This window comes from Dama dama, chromosome 23 (assembly GCF_033118175.1).
Source record: "Dama dama isolate Ldn47 chromosome 23, ASM3311817v1, whole genome shotgun sequence".
Lineage (NCBI taxonomy): Eukaryota > Metazoa > Chordata > Mammalia > Artiodactyla > Cervidae > Dama > Dama dama.
The window spans coordinates 73,158,543-73,182,035 of NC_083703.1; the positions used below are offsets into that span (position 1 = coordinate 73,158,543).

Genomic DNA, 23,493 nt, shown 5'->3' on the forward strand with positions numbered 1-23,493 from the left:
TCTAGGTAGCAGTTGGCAGCTGCTTTACTGAAAGCATTCTCCTCATTTGGTTCCAAAATACAGGCTCTTGATTTTCCTCCTACCTTAGTAGTGCATGGCAATGAAAACACTATGCTTTCAAAACAGGAAGTCTAAAATTATATGATTTTGTGAAATACATAAGATGTGTGAAATTTGTGTAGAAAATAGAGTTCTAGACAGATGTATACAAAAATTTGCAGCAATGTCATATATCAGGTTTCTTGGGTAGTAGACAACTATATGCATACATAATTTGTTTAGAGCTGTATCATGTATATTTTTTATTTTTAAAAAATTTAAATGAGAAACAGATCAAAAATTGCTTTGATGTTATTAAAAAAAAAAAAAAAAACCACCTCAGGAACTTACTCCATATCATGATTTGTGAGCCCTTCAAAAGATTTTGTTGTTAACACATAAATAAACAATATCAAACATTTTTATGTAAATTACAATCTTAATAAGGAAACCAAATTGAAAAGAAAAATTCTTCTGGAGCTGTGTAAAAGATATTATAAATTTAAAGTATCAGTTGTTTTTAATAATTGATGGTTTTCACAGAAATAGAAAGTAACAGTCTTGAAATTCATATGGAACTAGAAAAGGCCCCATATATCCAAACCAGTCCTGAGAAAGAACAAAGCTGGAGGCTTCATACTTCTTGATTTCAAACTATGTTACAAAGCTAAAGTGATTAACACAATATAGTATTGGCACAAAAATACACACACACACCAATGGATTGGAATCAAGAACCCATAAATAAACCCATGCTTAGACAGTTAATATTTGACAAGGGAGCTAAGAGTGCTCAACGAGGAAAAGATGGTCTCTAATAAATGTTCTTGGGAAAACCTGATACGTGCAGAAGAGTAAAACTAGACCTCTTTCTTATACCACTCACAAAAATTAGCTCAAAATGGATTAAAATAAATGTAAGGTCTGGAACCCCAAAACTCCTGGAAGAAAACATAGGGGAAAAGCTCCTTGACATTGGTCTTGGCAATGATTTTTTAGATATGACACTAAACGCACAAGCAATAAAAACAAGAATAAACGTGGGACTTCATTTAGATTTTGGTTGGGATTGAATTGAATTGTGTTGAGATTGTGTTGAATCATAAAATCAATTTGAAAAATACTCCCATCTTCATGATGTCATGTTTTAAAGTCCTTTTCTGCTCCAACCTTATATAACTATTCATCTGTAATTTCCTTGAGTGCTTTTTGGATTTTGTTCTTTACATTTAAAATTTTAACCTATTTGAACTTATTTTGCTGAAAGTATAAGTTAGGAATTCAGGTATATAGTTTTACAAATGAATAGACAGATGCCCTTTTTCCAGTCCTTCTATTATAATTATTTTTACAATACTTGTGCATCTATCTTGGGATACTTATACATAGGATACATTTCTAGAAATAGATTTCAATCAAAGGATATGGACATTTAAAGTTAATAAATATTGCTGAATTGCCTACTAAAACATTGTACCAACTTATGTTCCTTTATCATTGTATTTTGATATCTGATTTTTTTCTATGCTATTATCCATATGAGTTATTAGTAATCTTTTTAATTTTTGTCCATCTCATTTTAGTGTTTCATTAACTGGTTGATAGTTATTTTTGTGTTTTAATAATTGATTGAGAATCTTTTATGTTTCAATGTCACTTGAATTTGTTTTGTGACTTACTTACTTGATCGTGTTTGAGTATGGTTTGTGTATGTATTTCAAGCCCATGACAGTTACTATTGTTAGAAGGACTCTTTCTCAACAGTTTCAATGATTAATGTTGATCTCTCTCCTTTCTGTTTCAGGATACCATGGCCAAGCGAAATACAGTGATAGGAACACCTTTTTGGATGGCTCCAGAAGTGATCCAGGAAATTGGATACAACTGTGTAGCAGACATCTGGTCATTGGGAATAACAGCCATAGAAATGGCTGAAGGAAAGCCTCCATATGCTGATATCCATCCAATGAGGGTAAGGAAATGGACAGGAAACCAGTGGGATGGTCAGTTACTGGTGATAATGAGAAACTGAGTTAAATGAGTTTCTTGGTTAGGTACCAAACAGTAAATGAATTAATTGTAAATAATTGATAAGTGTCAATCTAGACTTCAGATGATACACCTCCACTAGTTGTAATCACTAATTAAGTCAAATGTAATCCACCCCTGTTCATTCTAGAGGTTGTGTATTGATATCCCTCTGGCAGGACTTGATTGGTTTGACTTGTGCAGTGTATATGTTTTTAGTAATTCAAGCACTCACATATTAAAAAAATTTCTTTTAATTTATTTAAACATTTTTGACCGTGTTCCACAGCATGTGGGATATTAGTTCCCCAACCAGGGATCAAACCCACACCCGCTGCATTGGAAGCATGGAGTCTAAACCACTGGATCACCAGGGAAGCCCCCAGGTGCTCCTATTTTAACATAACAACATTAATTGGAGCTGAGAAACAGTCCTCTCCTTTTTACAGGGCATGGGCTTTGCACTGACCTCCACAGTTCCCTGTTCACCCGTATCAGTTATAATGTATTGCTGTGTTTTCTCTGTTTTTCTTATGCTAGCCTTAAGAGGAAAGCAGATTATTCTTTTCAACTCATATCGCTAACACCCAGCCTGATTCATTTGTTGTCTTCTTCCTGCCTGGCCTGGGTAGGGATTTACATCTGTGATTTCTAGAGGCCCTGTGCTCCCTGACCTCCGTCCGGTTCTGGAGTGTGAAGAGCACAGATTGTCTCCATTGACACTCCTTCGGTGTTTCTACATTAAGCGGTTTCCTGACTTTGCCCACCTCTAGAACACCTCATCACAGCACTGTTACAAGACCTCGACTCCTGCCTTCCTCAGAGGCCCCAGAGTCTTTTCCATGCCACCCAGCTCAGCTCCTCCTCTCCTCTGATTAAGCAGTGCTTCTTTTAATAGACTTAACAGTTTTTTGTTTTTTGTTTGTAAGCTATTCACATGCCCAAAGGTAAGCACCTCTCTTTTTTGGGGGACAGAAATAGAGAAGGATGGGAAGATGTACTGGCTTTATTTTTAGATTCAAATAACATAATTTAAGCTGCCTATTGCAAAGAGTTTTATTTTTTTTAAATCTGTACCTTTTCAATTGGAAACTCAATAAATAATTTTACAAGCATACCTTATGTTATTGCACTTTGCCTTATTGGATTTTTACAAATTGAAGGTTTGTGGCAACACTGCATCAAGAAAGTCTGTCAGTGCCGTTTTTCCAACAGCATTTGCTCACTTCATCTCTGTGTGACATTTTAGTAATTCTCACAATATTTCAGGCCTCTTCACAATGATTATATTTGTTATGGTAATCTGTGATCAATGACCTTTGATGTTACTATTGCAAAATAACTCCCTGAAGGTTCAGTTGAAGGTTAGCATTTTTTAGCAATAATTTTTAACTAAGGTATATACATTGTTTCTTTTGATATAATACTAGTGCATACTTAATAGACCACAAAATAGGGTAAGCCTAACTGTCATATGCACTGGGAAACCACAACAATTCATGTGACTTGCTTTATTGTGATATTCACTTTACTGCAGCAGACTGGAATGGAACTTGCAATATCTCCTGTAGTTTTCTTTTTCTTTTTTTTTTTCCCATGGAAATACCTTTATTGCCATAATCTCATTTTCTCAAAGCACTGAGGAACCTTTTTAACTTTCCCCATCTTATAAATGATATATCTTCTTCAGTTTTTTTTTCCCTCTTTCTGGTTAATCCCTCTGTAGTTTTCTTTTTTGAAATTGTAGAATTGCAATGCAATGTAGTGGGCCAGTTTTTAATTTTCAAGTATGTAGAGTTGCCGTGACTTGGAGGTTGATGAATCCCTTGTGATTTGGGGGGACTTCTGGTTTTATGACCTCCTCGCAGTAACCACTTGCATCCAGTGGTGGGGGTAACTTTCAGGAAGGAGGGACATTTAACAGCTCTGGGGCTGAGGTCATGTTCAGGATATTGATGCTCTTAGAGCTCACCTTTTCACTTTGAAAGGCAACATGGTCAGCAAAAAACAAACAAAAGTCGCTGGATATTGTTTCAGTTCAATTTGGTCCCTCAGTTCTGTTCGACTCTTTGAGACCCCTTTGGCTATAGCACACCAGCCTTCCCTGCCCATCACCAGCTCCCGGAGCTTGCTCAAACTCTTGTCCCATTGAGTCAGTGATGCAGTCCAGCTATCTGTTGTCCCCTTCTCCTCCTGCCTTCAATCTTTCCCAGCATCAGGATCTTTTCCAGTGAGTCAAATTCTGCACATCAGGTGGCCAGAGTGTTGGCGCTTCAGCTTCAGCATCAGTCCTTCCAATTCAGGACTGATTTCCTTTAGGGTTGGATGTTTATTGTTTAGGGGACAAGAATACATATGCAGGAGAGGGCGGGAGAAAAGAGAGGAAGAGGGGGCAGGAGAGCTGCATCAGATTCTCTAATGCAGTGTTTCCCAACGTTTTTGGCACCAGGGTCTGGTTTCATGGAAGGTAATTTTCCCACTCTCTGGTTGGGGTGGGTGTTGGTTTCAGGATGATTCAAGCACATTACATTTATTATGTTGCCGCTGTTCTGACAAGATGTGGAGCTCAGGTGGTGACGTGAGTGATGGGGAGCAGCTGTAAGTCCCGATGAAGCCTCGTTCGCCTGCCCACTGCTCACCTCCTGCTGTGCAGCCTGGTCCTTGGGGACTCCTGCTCTAATGGTCACACTTCCTCCTTTGAGATACTTAGATTTTTGTTGCAATTAGGATGGGCTTATAGAGGAGAAGAGGAAAATCATTTTATCAAACTTCGAACTTATGTCTAGTCCTATTTTTATTGCAGCATCACTTTTATTTTGCCAAATCTTTTTCTTTTTCTTTCCAACCAGGCCATCTTCATGATTCCTACCAACCCACCCCCCACATTCCGAAAGCCAGAACTGTGGTCAGATAGCTTCATGGATTTTGTGAAGCAGTGTCTGGTCAAGAGCCCTGAGCAGAGAGCCACAGCCACTCAACTCCTCCAGGTATGACTCACCCTGGGATGCTGCCTTTCTCTCTGTTTCATTCACAAGTTATCCATCCAAGATGCTGTTGACCCACCCACATGGAGATGGGGAAGAGCTGTAAGGCATATTCCTTGCGTCCTGTGAGGTTTGAATGTAACTGCTTAGAAGAACGTAGAAAAGAATGTTAAATCACTGACCAGGACAATCATGCAAGAAAATACAGGACCGTATGAGATTAGAGAACAGGAATTGGCCGTTATTGAGCACCTGCTGTGTGCTAGATACTTTACATGTTGTGCCATTTAATCTCACCCTGTGAGAGAGGAGTGTTATTTTACTTTTATAGATGAGAAAACAGAGATTTGGAGAGATTAGCTCATTTAGAGCCACTCGGTTGGTAAGCAGCAAAGCCAGGCTTAGGAGCTCAGTCTTTTTGACTCCGAAGCAGGAGTGCCATACCCAGTTCTGGCAAAGAACTGGGATCAGTGGTAGGTCTGCCATTTTGAACTGGTGATGCCAGGACTGCTTTCCTGGAGGAGGTAACTTCTGACCTTGGGCCTTGAAGGATGGGTAGAATTTGGCAGGCAGTATGCTTAGTCGACTCAGACAGTAAAGAATCTGCCCGCAGTGCGGGAGACCTGGGTTTAATTCCTGGGTTGAGAAGATCCCCTGAAGAATGGAATGGCAACCCACTCCAGTATTCTTGCCTGGAAAATTCCATGGACAGAGGAGCCTGGTGGGCCATGGTCCATGGGGTCGCAAAACGTCAGACACAACCGAGCCACTAACACTTTCACACTTACTTGCTTAATATTTAGGAGCTTGGATTCAGGAGCCTGACTGCCCCGGTTTGAATCCTGGCTTCCTGTTTGCTAGCTCTGTGACCTTAGGCAAGTAACATAACCTCTCTATTTAGTTTTCTTATCTATACAGTAGAGATCAAGTACCTGCCCCATAAGTTGGTTGTGAAGATTAAGTGATACAATATGTGTGACTTTGAATAACATTTTCATATATTAAAGATAGTATATTATGGATTTGACATGTAGCTATTATTGAGCTAGGCCAGTGGTTTTCAATCATGTCAGATCCATTGCTCCCTTACCAATACAAATTTTTTAATACTTATTACCTTTTTGGAATGAACCCCATAGATACTAAAATCTACTTGTGCCCATAATTTAAAAAGAAACAGTGTAATATCTGTGATATGATGGAGAAATATAAGGATAATTATTTATAATAAAGTAATATATGTGTTAATATAGAAACGCTCCAGCTTTTCAACTTAGAGATGTAATGAAGTAATCAGACACCTGTACTTAACATCATGAATGAGTTTAAATTTAAGAGCAGTAAGAAGAACAGAAACCGTTCCATTCAAGAAACACAGGAAAATGAGTGGGTGGATACTAACAGAAATCTTATGTTAAGTAATAACAGAGCAGACTGATTTGTATAAGAGGAGGGAAATGACCTTATGGACTTGCCCAGTGGAGAGAACAAGGAAATAGTTACTCTTGCAGACGAGCTGAGTCCTTTTTCTGAGTAGTGGCAAATTCTTTTCCTGCCTGGATGAGGTACCGATACAGTTTTATAGAAAAGATATCTCCCATATTTCAATCCCACTACACGTTGAGGCATACTGTCCACTTCTAGAGTTCTTGCAAAGACCTTGGAGCCCATAGCTTCTGATGGGTGGGAGGGAACAGAGAATGAATTGCAGATAAACACTGGGGACAATGTTAGAACAAGTTTGGAAAACAACAGCAACCCCCACCCTTCCAGAAAAGAATTTGCCTGTGTAACTTTCACAGCATAAATTTTTTTATTGTGTTATAAAGGCAAACAACAAAATTGTAAGATGATATTAATACTAAAAACTTTGAGCCTAGGATGGATGATCAGCAAGTTCCTACTGTATAGCACAGGGAACTATATTCAGTATTCTGTGTTAAACCATAATGGAAAAGAATATAAAAAAAGAATGCCTATATGTGTATAACTTAGTCACTTTGCTGTACATCAGAGATTGGTGCAACATTGTAAATTAACCATATACTTCATTGAAAAAAAATTTTAAAAAAAGGACTTCCCTAGCGGTTCAGTGGTTAGGACTCTGCTCTTTCACTGCCAAGGGCCTGGGTTCAATCCCTGGTTGGGGAACTAAGATCCCACAAGCCACATGGTACAGAAAAAAAAAAAAATCCCAAAAGTTTTAAGTCCTTTTTTCTATTGAGGAAAGTCAACAATATCCCTCTGTTTCAAGTGCCTTTGCAGAGGCATAATACTTGGGCTTAACATCTGTTACGTATTTGTGACCAGTTGTATTATTTCTGCAGTAACTATCTTTTGGCACTAAAATCTTTTTGCATATGCATGCATGCTCAGTCATTCAGTTGTGTCCAACTCTTTGCGACCTCATGGACTGTAGTCCGCTAGGCTCCTCTGTCCATGGGATTTTCCAGGCAGGAAAACTGGAGTGAGGTGTCATTTCCTCCTCCAAGGGATCTTGCCAACCCGGGGATCGAACCCAAGTCTCCTGAATTTTCTGCACTGGCAGGCGGATTCTTTACCACTGAGCCACTTGGGAAGCCGCCAAATCCTTTTTACCCAAATGCATAGTTGGAAATGCTATAGGACATTGAATAGAAAGAATAAGCAAGATGAGTAACCTGTTCAGTGATTTCTAAACAGTGTCTTTATCTCACTTATGCCCCCCTCTCCGAAATCACCTCCCAAATTAACCAGACTATGCTTATCTCTTGAAAAAATTTGTCAGGGTACATGTATCAAAGTGTGTATGTACTCTGCGACATTTGAAAGGTGTGAAGAATCAGCTACGGTTTGTTTTTGTACGGGACTCTTCTGCATTTTAAACAAGATTGCTTGTGTCCCTGCTCCGTATCCTGTGTCCCATACAGTTTGTGTTCTCTAAACATTTTAACCATAAGCTCCCTACATATTTACAGAGCTTCCTCTCGGGGGGCAATGCCAGCCTGTTGAGACTCTCTAGAGTTGCTAGAAATGGAGGAAACATTCCAGCCAAGCCAAAAACCACATGGGCAAAATTGAACGTACCTGCTCAGAGTTATAAAGCGAGTGTGAGGTCAGTTCAGTCGCTCAGTTGTGTCCAACTCTTTGCGACCGCATGGACTGCAGCACGCCAGGCTTCCCTGTTCATCGTCAACTCCTGGAGTTTACTCAAACTCGTGTCCATCGAGTTGGTGATGCCATCCAACCATCTCATCCTCTGTCGTCCCCTTCTCCTCCTGCCTCCAATCTTTCCCAGCATCAGGGTCTTTTCAAATGAGTCAGTTCTTCGCATCAGGTGAGAGTGTGCGTTAGGGTTGGCTGTTGTCCAGAGCATAAAGAGAACGGTTAGATGCACTGGTTGAGTCAGCAAAGACTCTGTGCCGGCTAGTATTTCGGCACCAGTGCCACGTAAACCATCTTCAACTTTTCTTGTTGAAGCACCCATTTGTCAAGAGTGCCAAAGGAGTGTCCATACTGCGGGACTTGATCAACGAAGCCATGGATGTGAAGCTGAAACGCCAGGAAGCCCAGCAGCGGGAGGTGGACCAGGATGAGGACGAAAACTCGGTGAGTGCAGGTGTTGTGGTGGGCCTCAGGCGTTAATGCTTGTCACTTTGTGATTGCCAGCCGGGTAAGACGAGTCAGAGTTGTGGGATCTGCCTGGAGCTGGAGACGCTCCTCGCTGCACCGTGTCCTGTCGTGGACCAGGGCTTGCTGGATGTATGTTTGTTCTCCCAGTGCTTCCTGAGACACTTCCACATTTTGTTCTTTTGCCTCCATATCTTTTCTTCAGTTTAACTTTTTATTCAGGAAAGAGAACATTCAGGTCTGAGGCTGTGTTTTTCTGTGCTCTTTTGGGGCATTTAGTATCCATACTAGCTATGTAGACTTTACGCGGATAGACTCTCTCACAACCCTGCGATTCCACAGGTGTGTACCTTAGCTCCTTAGAGCAGTGTTAAAAAAATATGCAGGTTAGATATGCGGCTCTCATATGGATAAATGTATGCTCTTCTTTGGTTGACTAGGAGTGTTCTCATGGAGTATAGCTTTTAGAAATTGTGAATCAATATACTGTCACCTGTAACATATATAATGGTGACTCAGCAGTAAAGACTCCACCTGCCAATGCAGGAGACGCGGGTTTGATGCCTTGGTTAGGAAGATCCTCTGGAGAAGGCAACCCACACCAGTATTCTTGCCCATGGACAGAGGAGCCTGGTGGGCTACAGTCCATGGATTGCAAAAGAGTCAGACACAACTCAGTGACTAAACAACAACGACGTATATAATACTGTACACCAACTACACTTGAATTAAAAGAGTGTTCTTAGTTCTACGAATAAGCCTGAAATCCAGAAATATTTGCAACAAGATGAATAAGAGTAATTCAGAAAACTCAATCTTTTTAATTAAATTAGCCCTCATTTGGGATTTCCCCCTTTTCCAGGAGGAGGATGAGCTAGATTCTGGCACGATGGTCCGAGCGGCAGGGGATGAGATGGGCACCGTCCGCGTAGCCAGCAGCATGAGTGACGGGGCCAATACGATGATCGAGCACGATGACACGTTGCCATCCCAGCTGGGCACCATGGTGATCAACACGGAGGACGAGGAGGAGGAAGGCACGATGAAAAGTAAGGCTCTGATTAGACAGGCTCACTTCACAGGCAGACCTGGTGCATTCCAGAGAAAGCAGATTCTCGCAGTCCACGTGGACTCAGTCTTGAGGCTCCACTCTGTGGTTACAGTCTAAGGAGCGAGAGCATTGGAGCCTGGGGGCAGCAGTGGAGGGTTGGAGGAGGGAGGAAGCTGGCATCTGCAGTCAGAGGCAGGAAAACAGCAGCAGTGAGGATTGACTTTCGGACCTGAACGGCCATTCGCTTGCTGAATGTCATCATTTTTTTTTTTCTTTTTTTCCTTGATCTGCAGAGGCAAGCACATAGATTGTTTTTTCTTTTTTCCTCCTAAAGTGATTGTTTATTTTATTTTTAATTTATAGTGTTCATTATTGATTTAAGTGATTAGGTGACTGTTCGTATTGCCCAAATCAGCGGTTCCAGTGGTTATCTGGTCTACTTGATGTGGGTGGTCTTTGTCTATGTAGACAATCTAGCTGGTGTGTTGTGGTATTTCATAGTGGTTTTAATTTACATTTCCGTATTGACTAATGCTTTGGAGCATACTTTCCTGTAGTTCTTGGTTATTTGTATCTCTTCTTTTGCTTCTCCCTCTTTTCCTTTGTATATTGTTATACATTTTACTTCTAGAGTCGTGCATACATCATTTTGATGCGTAATTCAGAGTGTAGTGAAACTGAGCTATTTACCATATGCATTATCTTCAGTCTGTTGTCATGATCTTTAGTCTGTGTGTCTAAATCAGGTTTATGAATTCTCAGTCAGTATCTTAAGGATGAGTGTACAAATTGAAGCGTCCTATCAATCACTTCTAGTTTAAACACATCTCTAATGTTGCTGATCATTTTTATTTGGCCTGTGACTGAGGCCTTATACCTGTGCTCAGTTCCCATCGAAGGGGGCCATCCTCCCCTCTCCTTTGAGTTATTTTCTTTTCCCCTTTCTCTCTGCATCACAGACCAAGTCACAGAGGAAAGGAATTTGGGAGTACAATGTGGTAATAATAATAATAGAGTTGAATTCTAAACATACAGTGTAGCCTAAACTCTGTGTAGGTTTAAAGCATTAAATATCTATGGTCTTTTCATCATTTTTTTTTTTACTTCATCTTTTTAAAACTTTGAGTTTTAAACTTCTAAATCAGGGATTATTTGGCAAACTATGGTCCACAGACCAAATCCGGCCTGCCACCTGGCTTCGGCAGTTAAGTTTTCTTGGAACACAACCATGCCTATCCCCTTGCTCATTGTCCATGACCACTTCCACTACAAGGACAGAGCTGAGCAGTTGTGAAGGAGACCAGGTGGCCCCTAGAGCCTGAAATGTTTGCTGTCTGATCCTTTACAGACAGAAAAAGCTCTCTGACCAGCGCTTTAGACCTGCTGCTTTGTGACTCATTCATTCATTCAGTAAACTTCTCTTCAGTGCCTACTACTGTATCCCAGGCACTTCACTAGATGCTGAGGATACAGCAGAGAATGAAGAAACAGTCCGTGCCCTGAAAGAAGTCGTTGTCTAGTCTGGGAGACAGACCATTTAATTATACTTCAGCGTACAAAATGAGCTTTAAAGCAGAGGTAATCTGAGGGTGTTGGCGAAGCAGAGTGGAAGACTATTTAACTTAGGCTGGGGATTACTGACAAATCCTAGAGGGAAAAGGCAGGGAGGCTGGCAGTGAGTAGGGTGGGTAGAGAGATGCCAGCAGAGGAAGCCGGGTCCACAGCGTCCAAAAGGCAGTGCGTTCAGGGGGACTGCAGCTGGTTTATTGCAGCTGGAACAGACCGTTCCAGGGCTTTGGTTCTCAGGTAGCCCCCTCAAATTTTCACCTTCCAGGTCTGTGTATTTATAATCAGCCCTTTGTTTCTGAAGGGAAAAGGTTTTCTTGTTTTCTTTTTTCTAGTTTGGGGCCCAGGCTCATCATCTGTGTTTGACTCTGGGTCAGAATTATACAGATGGTGAAAGAGTAGTCACACTGCCGATGGATGTATAAATTGCTCTGACTTTTCTGGAATGTAGTGTGTATCAAGAGTTTAAAAAATGCAAACCTTTGACCCAGTAAATTCCATTTCTAGGAATTTGGCCCAAGAAAATAATTGAAGATCTAGGCAAATTAATATTCCAGCTTTATAAAAGTAAAAAAATAACATGTTAATATGTTCATAGAAAAAAAAGACTAAAAAAAAGAACCAATCAAAAGGCTAGAGAAAAATCAACCAAATATTAAAAGTAGGTAAAGGGGTTATAAATAGGTACTTTCAATTGTGTTTATTTTCCAAGTTATTTTCTAGAGTTATTCTCAGAGGAAAAAAATACCACTAAAAATACTGCTGATATCGTAGTGTATCCTGTAAATTATTAATAGGACTTTGAATTCTGCATTTCCTTAAGAATCTTTATTTTTCTTCCTTCTTAGTCCTTATATTGTTGTTTATGGCCTTAAAAATGGATATTTACAAAGAGTTTATGGGCTTCCCTGATGGCTCAGATGGTAAAGCGTCTGTCTGCTACCTGGAAGACCTGGGTTCGATCCCTGGGTTGGGAAGATACCCTGGAGAAGGAAATGGCAACCCACTCCAATATCCTTGCCTGGAAAATCCTATAGACAGGGGAGCCTGGTAGGCTATAGTCCATGGGTTGCAAAGAGTTGGACACAACTGAGCGACTTCACAAAGAGTTTATAAAAACATTTTCACTCCCTGCTAGTCTCAATTCTTATTACAGAACTGTTCTTAGGGTATATTTCATCCCCTGAATGAAAGATTTGGTGTTCCATAAATTGTCAAGTGAATGCTATGTACTAAATTTAGTTTTTCTTTTGCTCTTTTAAGTAGCTAGCCTATGTAATTTGTTAGGTTTGTTTGTTTTGCAGTAATGAGCTGCTGACTCCTGGTTCTTTTCATTGACTCTAAATGCTATATCGTCTCCTTGTTTTAAGGGCTTTAATTATGAAGATGATTATAATCCCTGTGTAATATAACTTGGCTGACCCATTAATGGGTGTTGTGCATGCACGTGTTATGGAAAATCTGCCTTTTTTAAATTTAAAGAATTCATTTTGTTCCAAATGTAATTGTCATATTTTAAGTGCTCATTAATTCAGTGGGTTGTTTGTTCAGTTTCTGAGCTTGGACAGTGTTAGAATGTCTAATGAGAAACATGCATCTTTTATTATAGCCATGAGGGAAAAACCCACTTAAAAGCCTCAATAGTCACAGCTAAGTGACATTAAGTAAACTTTGTTCACAATCTGTTTCAGGTTGTATAATTCAATTTTTGAGTCACAGGTTAGATTTGCCACTTATTTTGAGATCTTTACTCATTACTTTAGGAGTTGTTGAAACTTTTCACTATGGAAAATTAAAATAATTTTAATTTTCAGAATAATGTCATAACCTCTATGCAGAATAATGTCATAACCTCTATGGACATATAGCCAGTTTCAAAAATAACTCACTGCCCATCATATTTCAGCCTTATGCCAAAAAAAATAACAAACTGAATTAATTTAAAGCAGATCCCAGACATTAGACCATTTCTTCAGAACTGATTTTTAAACATTTAAAGGAGACCAACCAAGCCTGACTCAGAAACTGTGTTATGTTGGACAATTCTCTTTCCTTGTATGGGCCTCAGTGCCCCTAATCAATAAAAGCAGAGTTATCAATCTTATTTTTTCCCTTGTCCCTTATAGTTCTACTTGCCCACATGTTTAAAATTATAGAACTCATGACTAATACAGAACTGAAGTTTCTGCAAGTTTAAATTTTGTGATAATAAATAGGCTTTCACTTACTACCTTAGAAAAGGTTTGATATTGCAATTGCCTCTATTCTCATTTACTGTATTAAAAATTATTTGTGTCAGCAGTATTCTAACAGTATCAGTGCCCTCTCATAAAAGAAATTAGTTCACCCCTAAGTCCTCTCATTCCAGCAGATCACTCCTGTTCTTGACCATATGCCTGTATAGTTCCTATATGATAATAATTTGCCTAGATGTTCTACTTTCTGATTATTTTCTGCTGAAAAAGCATATACATTTTCCATGTTGTTTGCATAGTCCTTTTTATATTCATCGCACTTAACAGTGTTTTTTGGTCATTTACCCGTCGCTGGGCATTTTGGCTGTGTCTAGTTTTTCACTAGTATAAATAACTCTGCAGGGAACAAACATCCTACATATAAATTTTGCCTTCCTTTTAATGTTTCCTTGGAAAAATTTCCTAGGAACAATTTTTGTTTGAATAATTATTTAAACAACGTAATGTGCATGTGCTACCATATTGTCCTCCAGAAGGCTTGTACCAGTATACATTCCACAAGGATTAATAGCAGTTATCAGTATCCTTTGTTTCTCCCCTGGACGGCCAGCTATTTCCCCTTTATAGTTTCCATCTTTTAAATCTCTGTGTGCTACTTCTTGAGTGTTTTCCCTGGGTTTATCTTCTAATTCTAAAATTCTTTTTTGAGTCATGTCTAATCAACTGTCTGACCCAGACATTGTGGTTTTTTCAGTAGCTAATATTTGCTTATAGTCATATGACTAGTAAACACTGGAGTTGGAAATTGAAAGAACTCCCAAGTCTATGGGACTTCCCTGTAGCTCAGATGGTAAAGAGTCTGCCTGCAATGCAGGAGACACAGGTTCAGTCCCTGGGTCAGGAAGATCCTCTGGATAAGGGAATGGCAACCCACTCCAGTATTCTTGCCTGGAGAATCCCATGGACAGAGGAGCCTGGCGGGCCACAGTCACAAAGAGCTGGACACGACTGAGCGACTAACACTAAAGTTTCTTAATCGTAGTCCCAAAGTCTGTGCTCTTTTCATTCTACTGAACTTCTGGTTTGTTTAGGAAGACTATCCTTGTGTTAATGTGTATTGTGTATGTGTGTACATGCATACACACACACACACTCAGTTGTGTCCTACTCTTGGTGACCCTCTGGAGTGTAGCCCGCCAGGTTCCTCTGTCCATGGAGTTTTCCAGGTAAAAATACTGGAGTGGTTTGCCATTTCCTTCTCCAGAGAATCTTCTCCACCCAGGGATCAAACCCGAGGCTCCTGCCACGTCTCCTGAATTGCAGGCAGTTTCTTTACCCCTGAACCACCGGGGAAACCGTAATGTGCATTAGATCCATAACATAAACCTATCAAAATTCATGTTAAGACTGGTGTTGGCTTCTGAGGAAATTCCAGAGATATCTTTTTTTCTAAAAAGAAACAGTTGTTTTTTATATATATTAACTGTACCCCAGAGGATAGACGTTATAACTGGTAATGATAATCATTAATGATTAGGCACTTAATATCTACCAGGTGTGATGCTTAATCCTTTGTAAGCATCTCATATATTTTAATCATTGCAGTCATGCTGTGTAGTTTTCCATAGCCACCTCCACCCTTTCAGAGCAGCAGAAACTGAATTGCAAAGCGATTAAGTAACTTGCTCGTGATTACATAGTGAGCAACAGAAGAGCCAAGACATGGGGCCAGATGCATCTGATTTCCAGGCTCATGCTCTTAACCATTATGTCACCCTGCCCCTCAGCAGAGCCCCTTCATTAAGTTGTGGAGGGACAGGACCAGGGCGTCTGATGGGAGGCCTAAGCTTGCCATGATCCATGTTGGTAACTCACCTCTCTACATGTTTCCCCAGGATTTCCAGAGGCAGAGAGCACAAAGTTTTCTAAGGGGACCCACCTCTGATGATTCTGTTAACATCTGAGGGAGTGTGTCTTGGTTGTATGTGTCTGACTACCATAAAGAATCAGATTGCAGTTGGAGAGAGGGTTGAAGAGGGGTGCGATATGCTTGTTTTATGAGAGACCCCAAGAACAACCTTTCACAACCACAAAGGTCAATCATGGCCCACGCTACTTTGAAAACCCCTGTCTGGATAAAATGCCTGTTTGGGGATTTGGGTAGGCTGCTTCTGTGTGTCTGTGTCAGTGGGGTCCCATTTTCCTTTTTGCATAAGGACTGGAGAAGAACTTTTGCCCCCATGATTTGAAGTTCACCTTCCTGAGATGACTTGAGAGGGTTCTGTCAGTCACGGTCGTCGTACTTTCTCTGCACCAGTAGAGGGAGCTCTGTCATAGGTTATGAGTTTAAATGGTGTTCTCACTTGTGTCCACAAATCCCCTTTCTATGGAAGGCTTCATTCTAGATCAAGGCTGTGAATTATTTATTTTAACATCTATTTTAAGTAACTACAGCAACACTAGGGCAATGTCTTTATTTTATTTAGGTAGGAGTTTGAATACCTCATACTTGGCAAAGTTCAAGTAAGACCAAAGTCGGTCAGAATGTCTCAAAATAGTTTAAACTTTTCCTCTCTTCCCAGATTTCTCGGTAGCCCTTAACCAGAACTGAGGTGTTCTTTCTGCAGCATGGTACCATGCATATAGTTTTGAAACTGTCATCTGCCAAAGTGTCCCTAACAAAGTAACTGAATATATATATATATTTTTTAAAAACTTAAAATTCTTCTGCAGAAACTGACTTGGGAAAAGTTATTTTATGTATCATAATAAACATTAACAATGACAGTTTATATCTTTTCTTGTGTAGCCACCTTAGTTTTCCTCTAATTTATTTCTATATTGACTTCACAAATCCAATACTTCCTTTGAGAGTAGATGTTGTCCTTTTTTTTTTTTTCTTTCTTTTTTTGTTACTGGTTTGCAGTGGTTCTTTGTGTGTTGGATACTAATTTTTCATCAGTTATATGCATTGTAAATATTTTTTCCCAGCTAGTGACTTGTGCTTTTAATTTTTCAGGATCTTTTCTTAGAAAGCAACTTTTGTTTTCATGAAGTCACATTTGTCAGAATTTTCTTATACCATACGTTTTTTTGTGCCTTCTTTAAGAAATTCTTAATAATGTATTTTAAAAAATTTTATTTTTATATTGGCATATAGTTGATTTACAATGTTGTGTTAGTTTCAGGTGTATGGCAAAGTGATTCAGTTATGCATATATCCATTCTTTTTCAGATTCTTTTCCTGTAGGTTCCTACAGAATATTGAGTAAGGTTCCCTGTGCTGTATATAGTAGGTCCTTGTTGATTATCTGTTTTATATGTAGTAGTGTGTATATGTTAATCCCAGACTCCTAATTTATCACTCCTCCTACTCTTTTGGTAATCAAGATGTTTACTGGACAATGCATGGTGATCATTTCATAATGTATGCAAATTTCAAATCATTATTTAATACACTGAAACTAAAATAATGTCATGTGCCAACAATATTTAAACTAAGAGAAATTCTTTGCTACTCAAATGTCTTAAAAACTGTCTCCTTTTTTTTTTTCCTAAAGGTTATGAAGTTTTACTGTCCACATTTAAGACTTTTATATATCAGATATTTTAAAAAATTTGCAATATGAGCTATAGTCATCTAATTTTATTTCTTCCATGTGCAAGATTTGCTTTTCCCTCCTTTCAGATCTTTGGTCCTGTTAACCTTCTCAGGCCTTCCTTGCCTATCTATGAAAAATAAATTCTCCTTCTCTTGTTTTTCTTTTCAATTACAGGTTACTATTGAAATTTGTGTTAATCTTCCATGCCAATTTTAGTATCAGTCTATGAAATTTTGTAAAATACCTCTGGGATATTGACTGAATTGCATTGAATACCCAGATTAATTAGGCAGAATGGCCATCTTTATGATGTTAATTCTTCCTATTCGTGAACACAGTTTATCTTCTCGTTTGGCTTATATCTTCTATTCTTAGATAACTTTATAATTATATCCATAAAGATATTTTAGATCTTTTTGTTAAATTAATTTTTGTAGATTATTTTATGTGTTCTAATAGGTTCTTTTTTTAAATGAAGACAATCTAATTGTCTGTGAATTGCATTCTTAGTTTTTCCTTTTGATCTTTTATACTTAATATATTTTTCTGTCTTACTAAGACCTCTAAAAATAGAGGTGGTAGTGGACATTCTTGTCTGATTCCTTATCTTAAAGAAATTTCTTCTAGTAATTTCCACTAAGTCATTGTAGTGGATCTGGTATATTATCAAGTTAAAGAAGATGTTGTCTATTTCTAGTTTAAGAGATTTCTTTTTAAATCAAAATTGGTAATTTTATTGTTAGTTTTTTTGGTTGAACACAGCTGTTCAGTTTTCTTGCTTACTATTGTATTCAGCTAACATTATACTTTTTTCTCGAAGTTCAGTTTTCTCTGCATCCTACAGGTTTTATATGTGGGACATTGGAAATATTTTTTCCCAGTTTGTGGTGCTTTGTGCTTATTACATATTTCTTTTTTAACTCTTGAATTATTCAGAAGTGCTTTTTAAAAACCAAATTGTATGAATTTTTTAAACTACTTACTTTAAATTTTCAATTTCAGAGAATTATAGCTAATGAACACATTTGACCTAATATGTCAGTAGTTTTTGTTAAATGTTGTTTGTGTGCCTTAGAAAGAATGTGTGTTTTCAAATTGCTTGTAGGAATCTATATGTATCTGGTAGATTTAGCTTACTAATTGTCGTCAAATATAGCTATTCAGAACTAATCCTTGATATTTGATCTTTTGGTTTCTGAGAGGGATATGTTAAAATTGTTACTCTGTCGTTGTGATTTGTCTATTTATTTTTGTTAATTTTGAGATTTATGTTTTTTGGGGAGAGGTCTTTTGTATTTTGAGGTTGCATTGTCTGATGCATATAGATTTAGAATTGTTAACTCTTCCTGGGAATTGTTCCTTTTATATTTGACTCTCATAACTTCCCTGAGATATGGGTTTATCAGTTATGAACTTCCTGCCATACATAATGAGGAAGTTCAAGTTAGAAGTTCAGTGTCTTATCTAAAGTCACCCTAGGCAAGCCTTTGGCTTCTGTCCTCATTGCTTCTGTGATTTAGGGCATCTTGTTAAAAATTGTGAAAAGCTTGCCTTTCTTACCTTTTGACACCTATTTCCAGGATCTTCAAACCTAAGACTTTGGTGTTTTGGGTTATCAAGACTCACAACTGTGATAAGGTTTTATAGCTAGCTAGCTAGGTTGACTGAAGGATGAGAATGCAAATGTAATAAGATGTTAACATTTGAGGAGCCTGAGTGAAGGTTATCTGGATAGTCTTTGTAACCTTGAAGGTTTTGTACATCTGGTACATCAGCATAAAACTACATTATTTTTAACTGATGATTTTCAGTTTTTAGAAATAAATCTCAAGAGGCTTAATTTGAGATATAAGTTGGAAAGTGCTTCACTTAACAGTTTCCTAATAAAATAATATCTAGAGGTTGCTGGTTTCTACTGATTCAAGTATTACATCTGTCTTTAATATTGATAGAAATATGTGCTTCAGAAAATCAAGCATATCCCACAGATTTATAAAAATGTTAATTTAAAAAAAAATTAGCAGCCCTCTTAATTGAAAAAAATTACAGTGTCCATTTTTTAAATTGAGGTATAGGTGTTTTACAGTGTCATGTTAGTTTCAAGTATACAGTACAGCAAAGTGATTCAGTTATATTATTAATATATGTCATTCAAAGTAATATATTGGGCACTGAAGATCATTAGTAGTGCTATGAAGATAATGAAATTTTGTTATATGTGAGGGTTTTTTTTTGGTGTGTCTTAATATGCAGGAAAACGGCTTCACCATTTCATCCTCAAGCGAGCATCTTTTCTTAAAGGAAGAGAATTTCTTCTGTTTTACTTCATCATGATCAAATAGGATATTATAATTAGGAGCTCAAATGAGAATTTCTACGTCTATATAAGAAGTAGACAAAGAATCCAAGCTTTTAAAACATATTAAAAATATTTTATCACATAAACTGTGTTGTTATACTTTAATGATACTTTAGAGTATCTTTGAAAATAACAAAAAAATTTTTTTTCAGAGGCAGAGATAACAAAAAAATCTTGGAGCAATTTGAGCCTGATTGGCATAAATTTGTAGTTTAGCAGTTAATGCTTTTGTCCCAGATGAGGAAATGACAGGCCAAAGGAGGACCCCTTAAAATACGTACCTCATGTGCTAAAGATTTGACACGCAGTGGTTCTCCCTTCCAAGACTCATTGGCTATGATAAATGGTTTTCTTGTCCTCACTGCATTCCCAAGAGATACATGATGGCCTGTTCCTCTTCTTATCTCCAGGCTGATTAGGCCATTGATTAGGCAGAACTTGGACCACTGAATTAAAAGATTATTTCCACTGACGCAAACCTTTTAAACTAGACTCAGTGAACTAAAGGGAGGGACTGGATGGTTTCCATTTGAAACTTAAATTTCTAATTGCATTCTAATCTCTTGTTGTTGTTGTTCAGGCTCTAAGTTGTGTCCGACTCTTTGAGACCCTATGAACTGCAGCACGCCAGGCTTCCCTGTCCATCACCATCTCCTGGAGTTTGCTCAAACTCATGTCCATCGAGTTAATAATGCCATCCAACCATCTCATCCTCTGTCGCCCTCTTCTCCTCCTGCCTTCAGTCTTTTCCAGCATCAGGGTCTTTTCCAGTGAGTCAGCTCTTCTCATCAGGTGGCCAAAGTAGTCCTTCTAATGAATATTCAGGGTTGATTTCTTTTAAGATTGACTGGTTTGATCTCTTTGCTGTCCAAGGGACTCTCAAGAGTCTTCTCTTGCACCACAGTTTGAAAGCATCAATTCTTCAGCGCTCAGCCTTCTTTATGGTCCACCTGTTACATCTGTACATGGAAAAACCATAATTTTGCTTATACGGACCTTTGTTGGGAAAGTGATGTCTCTGCTTTTTAATACACTGTCTAGGTTTGACATAACTTTTCTTCTAAGGAACAAGCATCTTTTAATTTCATGGCTGCAGTCACCGTCTGCAGTGATTTTGGACCACAAGAAGGTAAAATCTGTCACTGCTTCCACTTTTTCCCCATCTGTTTTGCCATGAATTGATGGGACTGGATGCCATGATCTTAGTTTCTTGAATGTTGAGTTTTAAGCCAGATTTTTCACTCTCCTCTTTCACCTGTATTAAGAGGCTCTTTAATCTCTTCAAAATATTATTTTATTTTTTAAAGATGTCTTTGCTGTGGGTCATTTTTAAAGTTTTTTATTGAATTTGTTACACTATTGCTTCTGTTTTACATTATGGTTTTTTGTTTGTGCGGCATGTGGGACCTTACTAAGCTCCCTGACCAGGAATTGAACCCACATGCCCTGCATTGGAAGGCAAAATCTTAACCATTGGACCACCAAGGAAGTCCCGAAATGGAATTCTAAAGCATCATGGCATTATTAACTTAGAGCAGCTCAGAACTATGTTTTGGGTAAACTGCTGTGATAGTATTATGTGATAAAAACTTTATGTATTCATAGTTTCCCAGAAAGTCCTAGGTCTTGTGAAGGCACCTATTGTTGTGAGTTTGCTCATGTTAAAACCAAAGTCAGGATCTTGTTGAAATGATTTTATTTCAACACCATCCGTCGGATGCTAATTTCAGAGCCACATAAGATGGAATTCTTGACTCACAGCCTGTTTTCTTTCCACCTGCAGTTTTTTGAGAGGACTTTGTAACACTGCCTCCCTTGTGTTTTCTCTGTCTCATTCTCTCAGACTCAGATTTTAATATTTGCAAGGATGGTAAATAGGACATAAAGTACTACAGAATTTGTTTTAAAGCTTCTTTACTACAGTGACCTTACTGTCTGATTTCAGATCCCTTCAGATTGTTTAAAACTATCATCAGAGAATATTTGTATTCTCAAAAATACAGTCCATATATCTTTGTCATGCACAGCATCGTATGAGAGTTTCAGATAGCATTAGTGTGCTTGTATGTACCAAAGCTAAAAGCTAAAACATGTAGTTTGGTTAGAAACGTATCTCTCAGTAAGGGTAGGAGAAAGAAAAAGGAGTAGTAGAGGGAACATTAATTTTTGGAATCAGAATCTTTGGTTTGAAACTTTGTTCAGAATCTTATAAACTTTATCAAGCTTTGGCAAGTTACTTCCTTTTTGGAGCCTCAGTTTCCTAGTCTGAAAAAGTGGAGCATAAAAGTTCCTATTTTGTCAGATTAAGATGGTAAGAAATACATATTTAAAATGCTTAGCATAGAAAAGCTTAAAAAGAGTAAGTAGTATGATATTTGATAGGGTATGACAATGGGTTTTTGTGTTTTTTTTTTTTTAGTGTATGATGGTGTTTTTTTTTTCGTTGGACCTTCGAAAATTCCTTCAACCAGAGCTACTTTTCTGCATTGTAATTCCTTATCTCTTGCTAGTCATGTTTTTTTCGTTTTTACTCTTGGTATTAATGGTATTTTATAAGTGCCACTTCTATGACCCTGACTTGAAGCTGACTGATCTAAAGAAAGGTCACTTGTCAATTTCAGTAATGTTTTTAAAATGTGGAGGAGGGAGGGTAGGAGGGGAGACCTAGGGGGAGAGAAAGACAGATTAATTCTAATTCCTTGGCAAAAAGGTAACAGATGTTTTGAGACTCCGTTAAGTAGTACCTCAAAATATGAGACTGTAGATTTTAGAGGCTAGATTTTGGATCCTTGTGAGCCTTCCTTTTTGAAGTTTCAAAAGGTTATCTTAATACTGTGGGATTTATTACCCACTTGATTTTTTTTCCATCCCTGAAAGATAATCTGTGGCGTTCACTGAGCATTTATCAGAAGCTCCCTCTAGGGTGGGATTCACAACAGAAGAGCAGAAATCTTGGTCTTTAGACCATTCTCACAAATAATTTTTACACAAGTAATTCAAGGTCATTCTGCCAGAGCGGAGACTAAATCCTAATTGTTTGTGCAGTTTTTCTAATTATGTCCAGATGTCGGGCTCACTTTTATCTTTGGAAACCTTCTTGATTCTTGTGGGATGAGCCAAAAAGCCCAGACACATGGTGCCTGAAAATTCGTTCAAACCCCTCATTGCCAGACCACATATTAGGATATGAAAGTACTGGATCTCAGGGTGACGTGGCTGATGGGCTCACAGTCTATATTTTGGGGAAGATAAGGTGCTGCTCCACTAGAGTTAGGTTGGTGAAAGGAGAGCCAAGAATAGCCATGGGGGGAAAAAATCTGATTTCCAAAAGAGGGTAGTCATAATGAAGATCAAAGGGAAAAGTCCAAAAGATATTCTTTGGCTCTTATGTCTAAGAGGCTGATAAATCAGTTTTGATCAGTTAGGGGAATATATTTTCCTAGTGCTCTAAGCTTTCCGACCTGCTTACCCTTGTTCAGCAAGAAGACTGAGATGCATTATGATCAAATTAAATGGGTCCCAAAGAAAAAGTAGATGATTCTCTTAAATGTTTATGCTCTAAAAAATATCAGCTTGGAACCAGTATTTGTTAAAAAGAAATATTTAATCCCAACCAAATAACATTTATTATGTATTCAGTATATGCCCTTACTGTGTAGTGTACAAAAAACCAAATGAGACGTTTGCGGTCAACCAGGAATTTGTAGACTGAAAGGAGATGATGACATTTGTCATTATCGTTGTCTAACATGTATGGAGTGCTTACCGTATTCTTAATGTTCTTTCTAATTCCTTCTGTATCTGGAGCTTTACCCTGGGTGCTTCTGATAGTGGTATTTATGTTGATATCACTTAGTTAAGTAGGACCTTTGCAGAGGCAAGTAGTAAGGTTAAGCCAAATACTGGGTAAGTGATTCAGAGAAGTGTTAAAGGATTTGTGAGAACTTAGGTATACAGAGAGGTGGGGAGGATGATATTCCAAGCAGGTGCAGACTCAGAAAGGAGGGGGTATGTTACACATTAAATATTCAGTTTGGCTGAACTGTGTGGGTGTTGCCCA

The 23,493-nt window shown here is 38.3% G+C and overlaps 1 protein-coding gene across 1 annotated transcript in view; it reads left to right on the top strand.

Moving 5' to 3' along the window:
* The window catches only part of STK4 (serine/threonine kinase 4), a 90,093-nt gene that overhangs the window by 18,564 nt on the left and 48,036 nt on the right, over positions 1-23,493 (top strand). The window contains exons 6-9 of the mRNA XM_061127350.1: positions 1,844-2,011; positions 4,917-5,054; positions 8,511-8,639; positions 9,523-9,709. Of these exons, the coding sequence (XP_060983333.1) occupies positions 1,844-2,011; positions 4,917-5,054; positions 8,511-8,639; positions 9,523-9,709 (622 nt within the window). The remainder of the gene's footprint in view (positions 1-1,843; positions 2,012-4,916; positions 5,055-8,510; positions 8,640-9,522; positions 9,710-23,493) is intronic.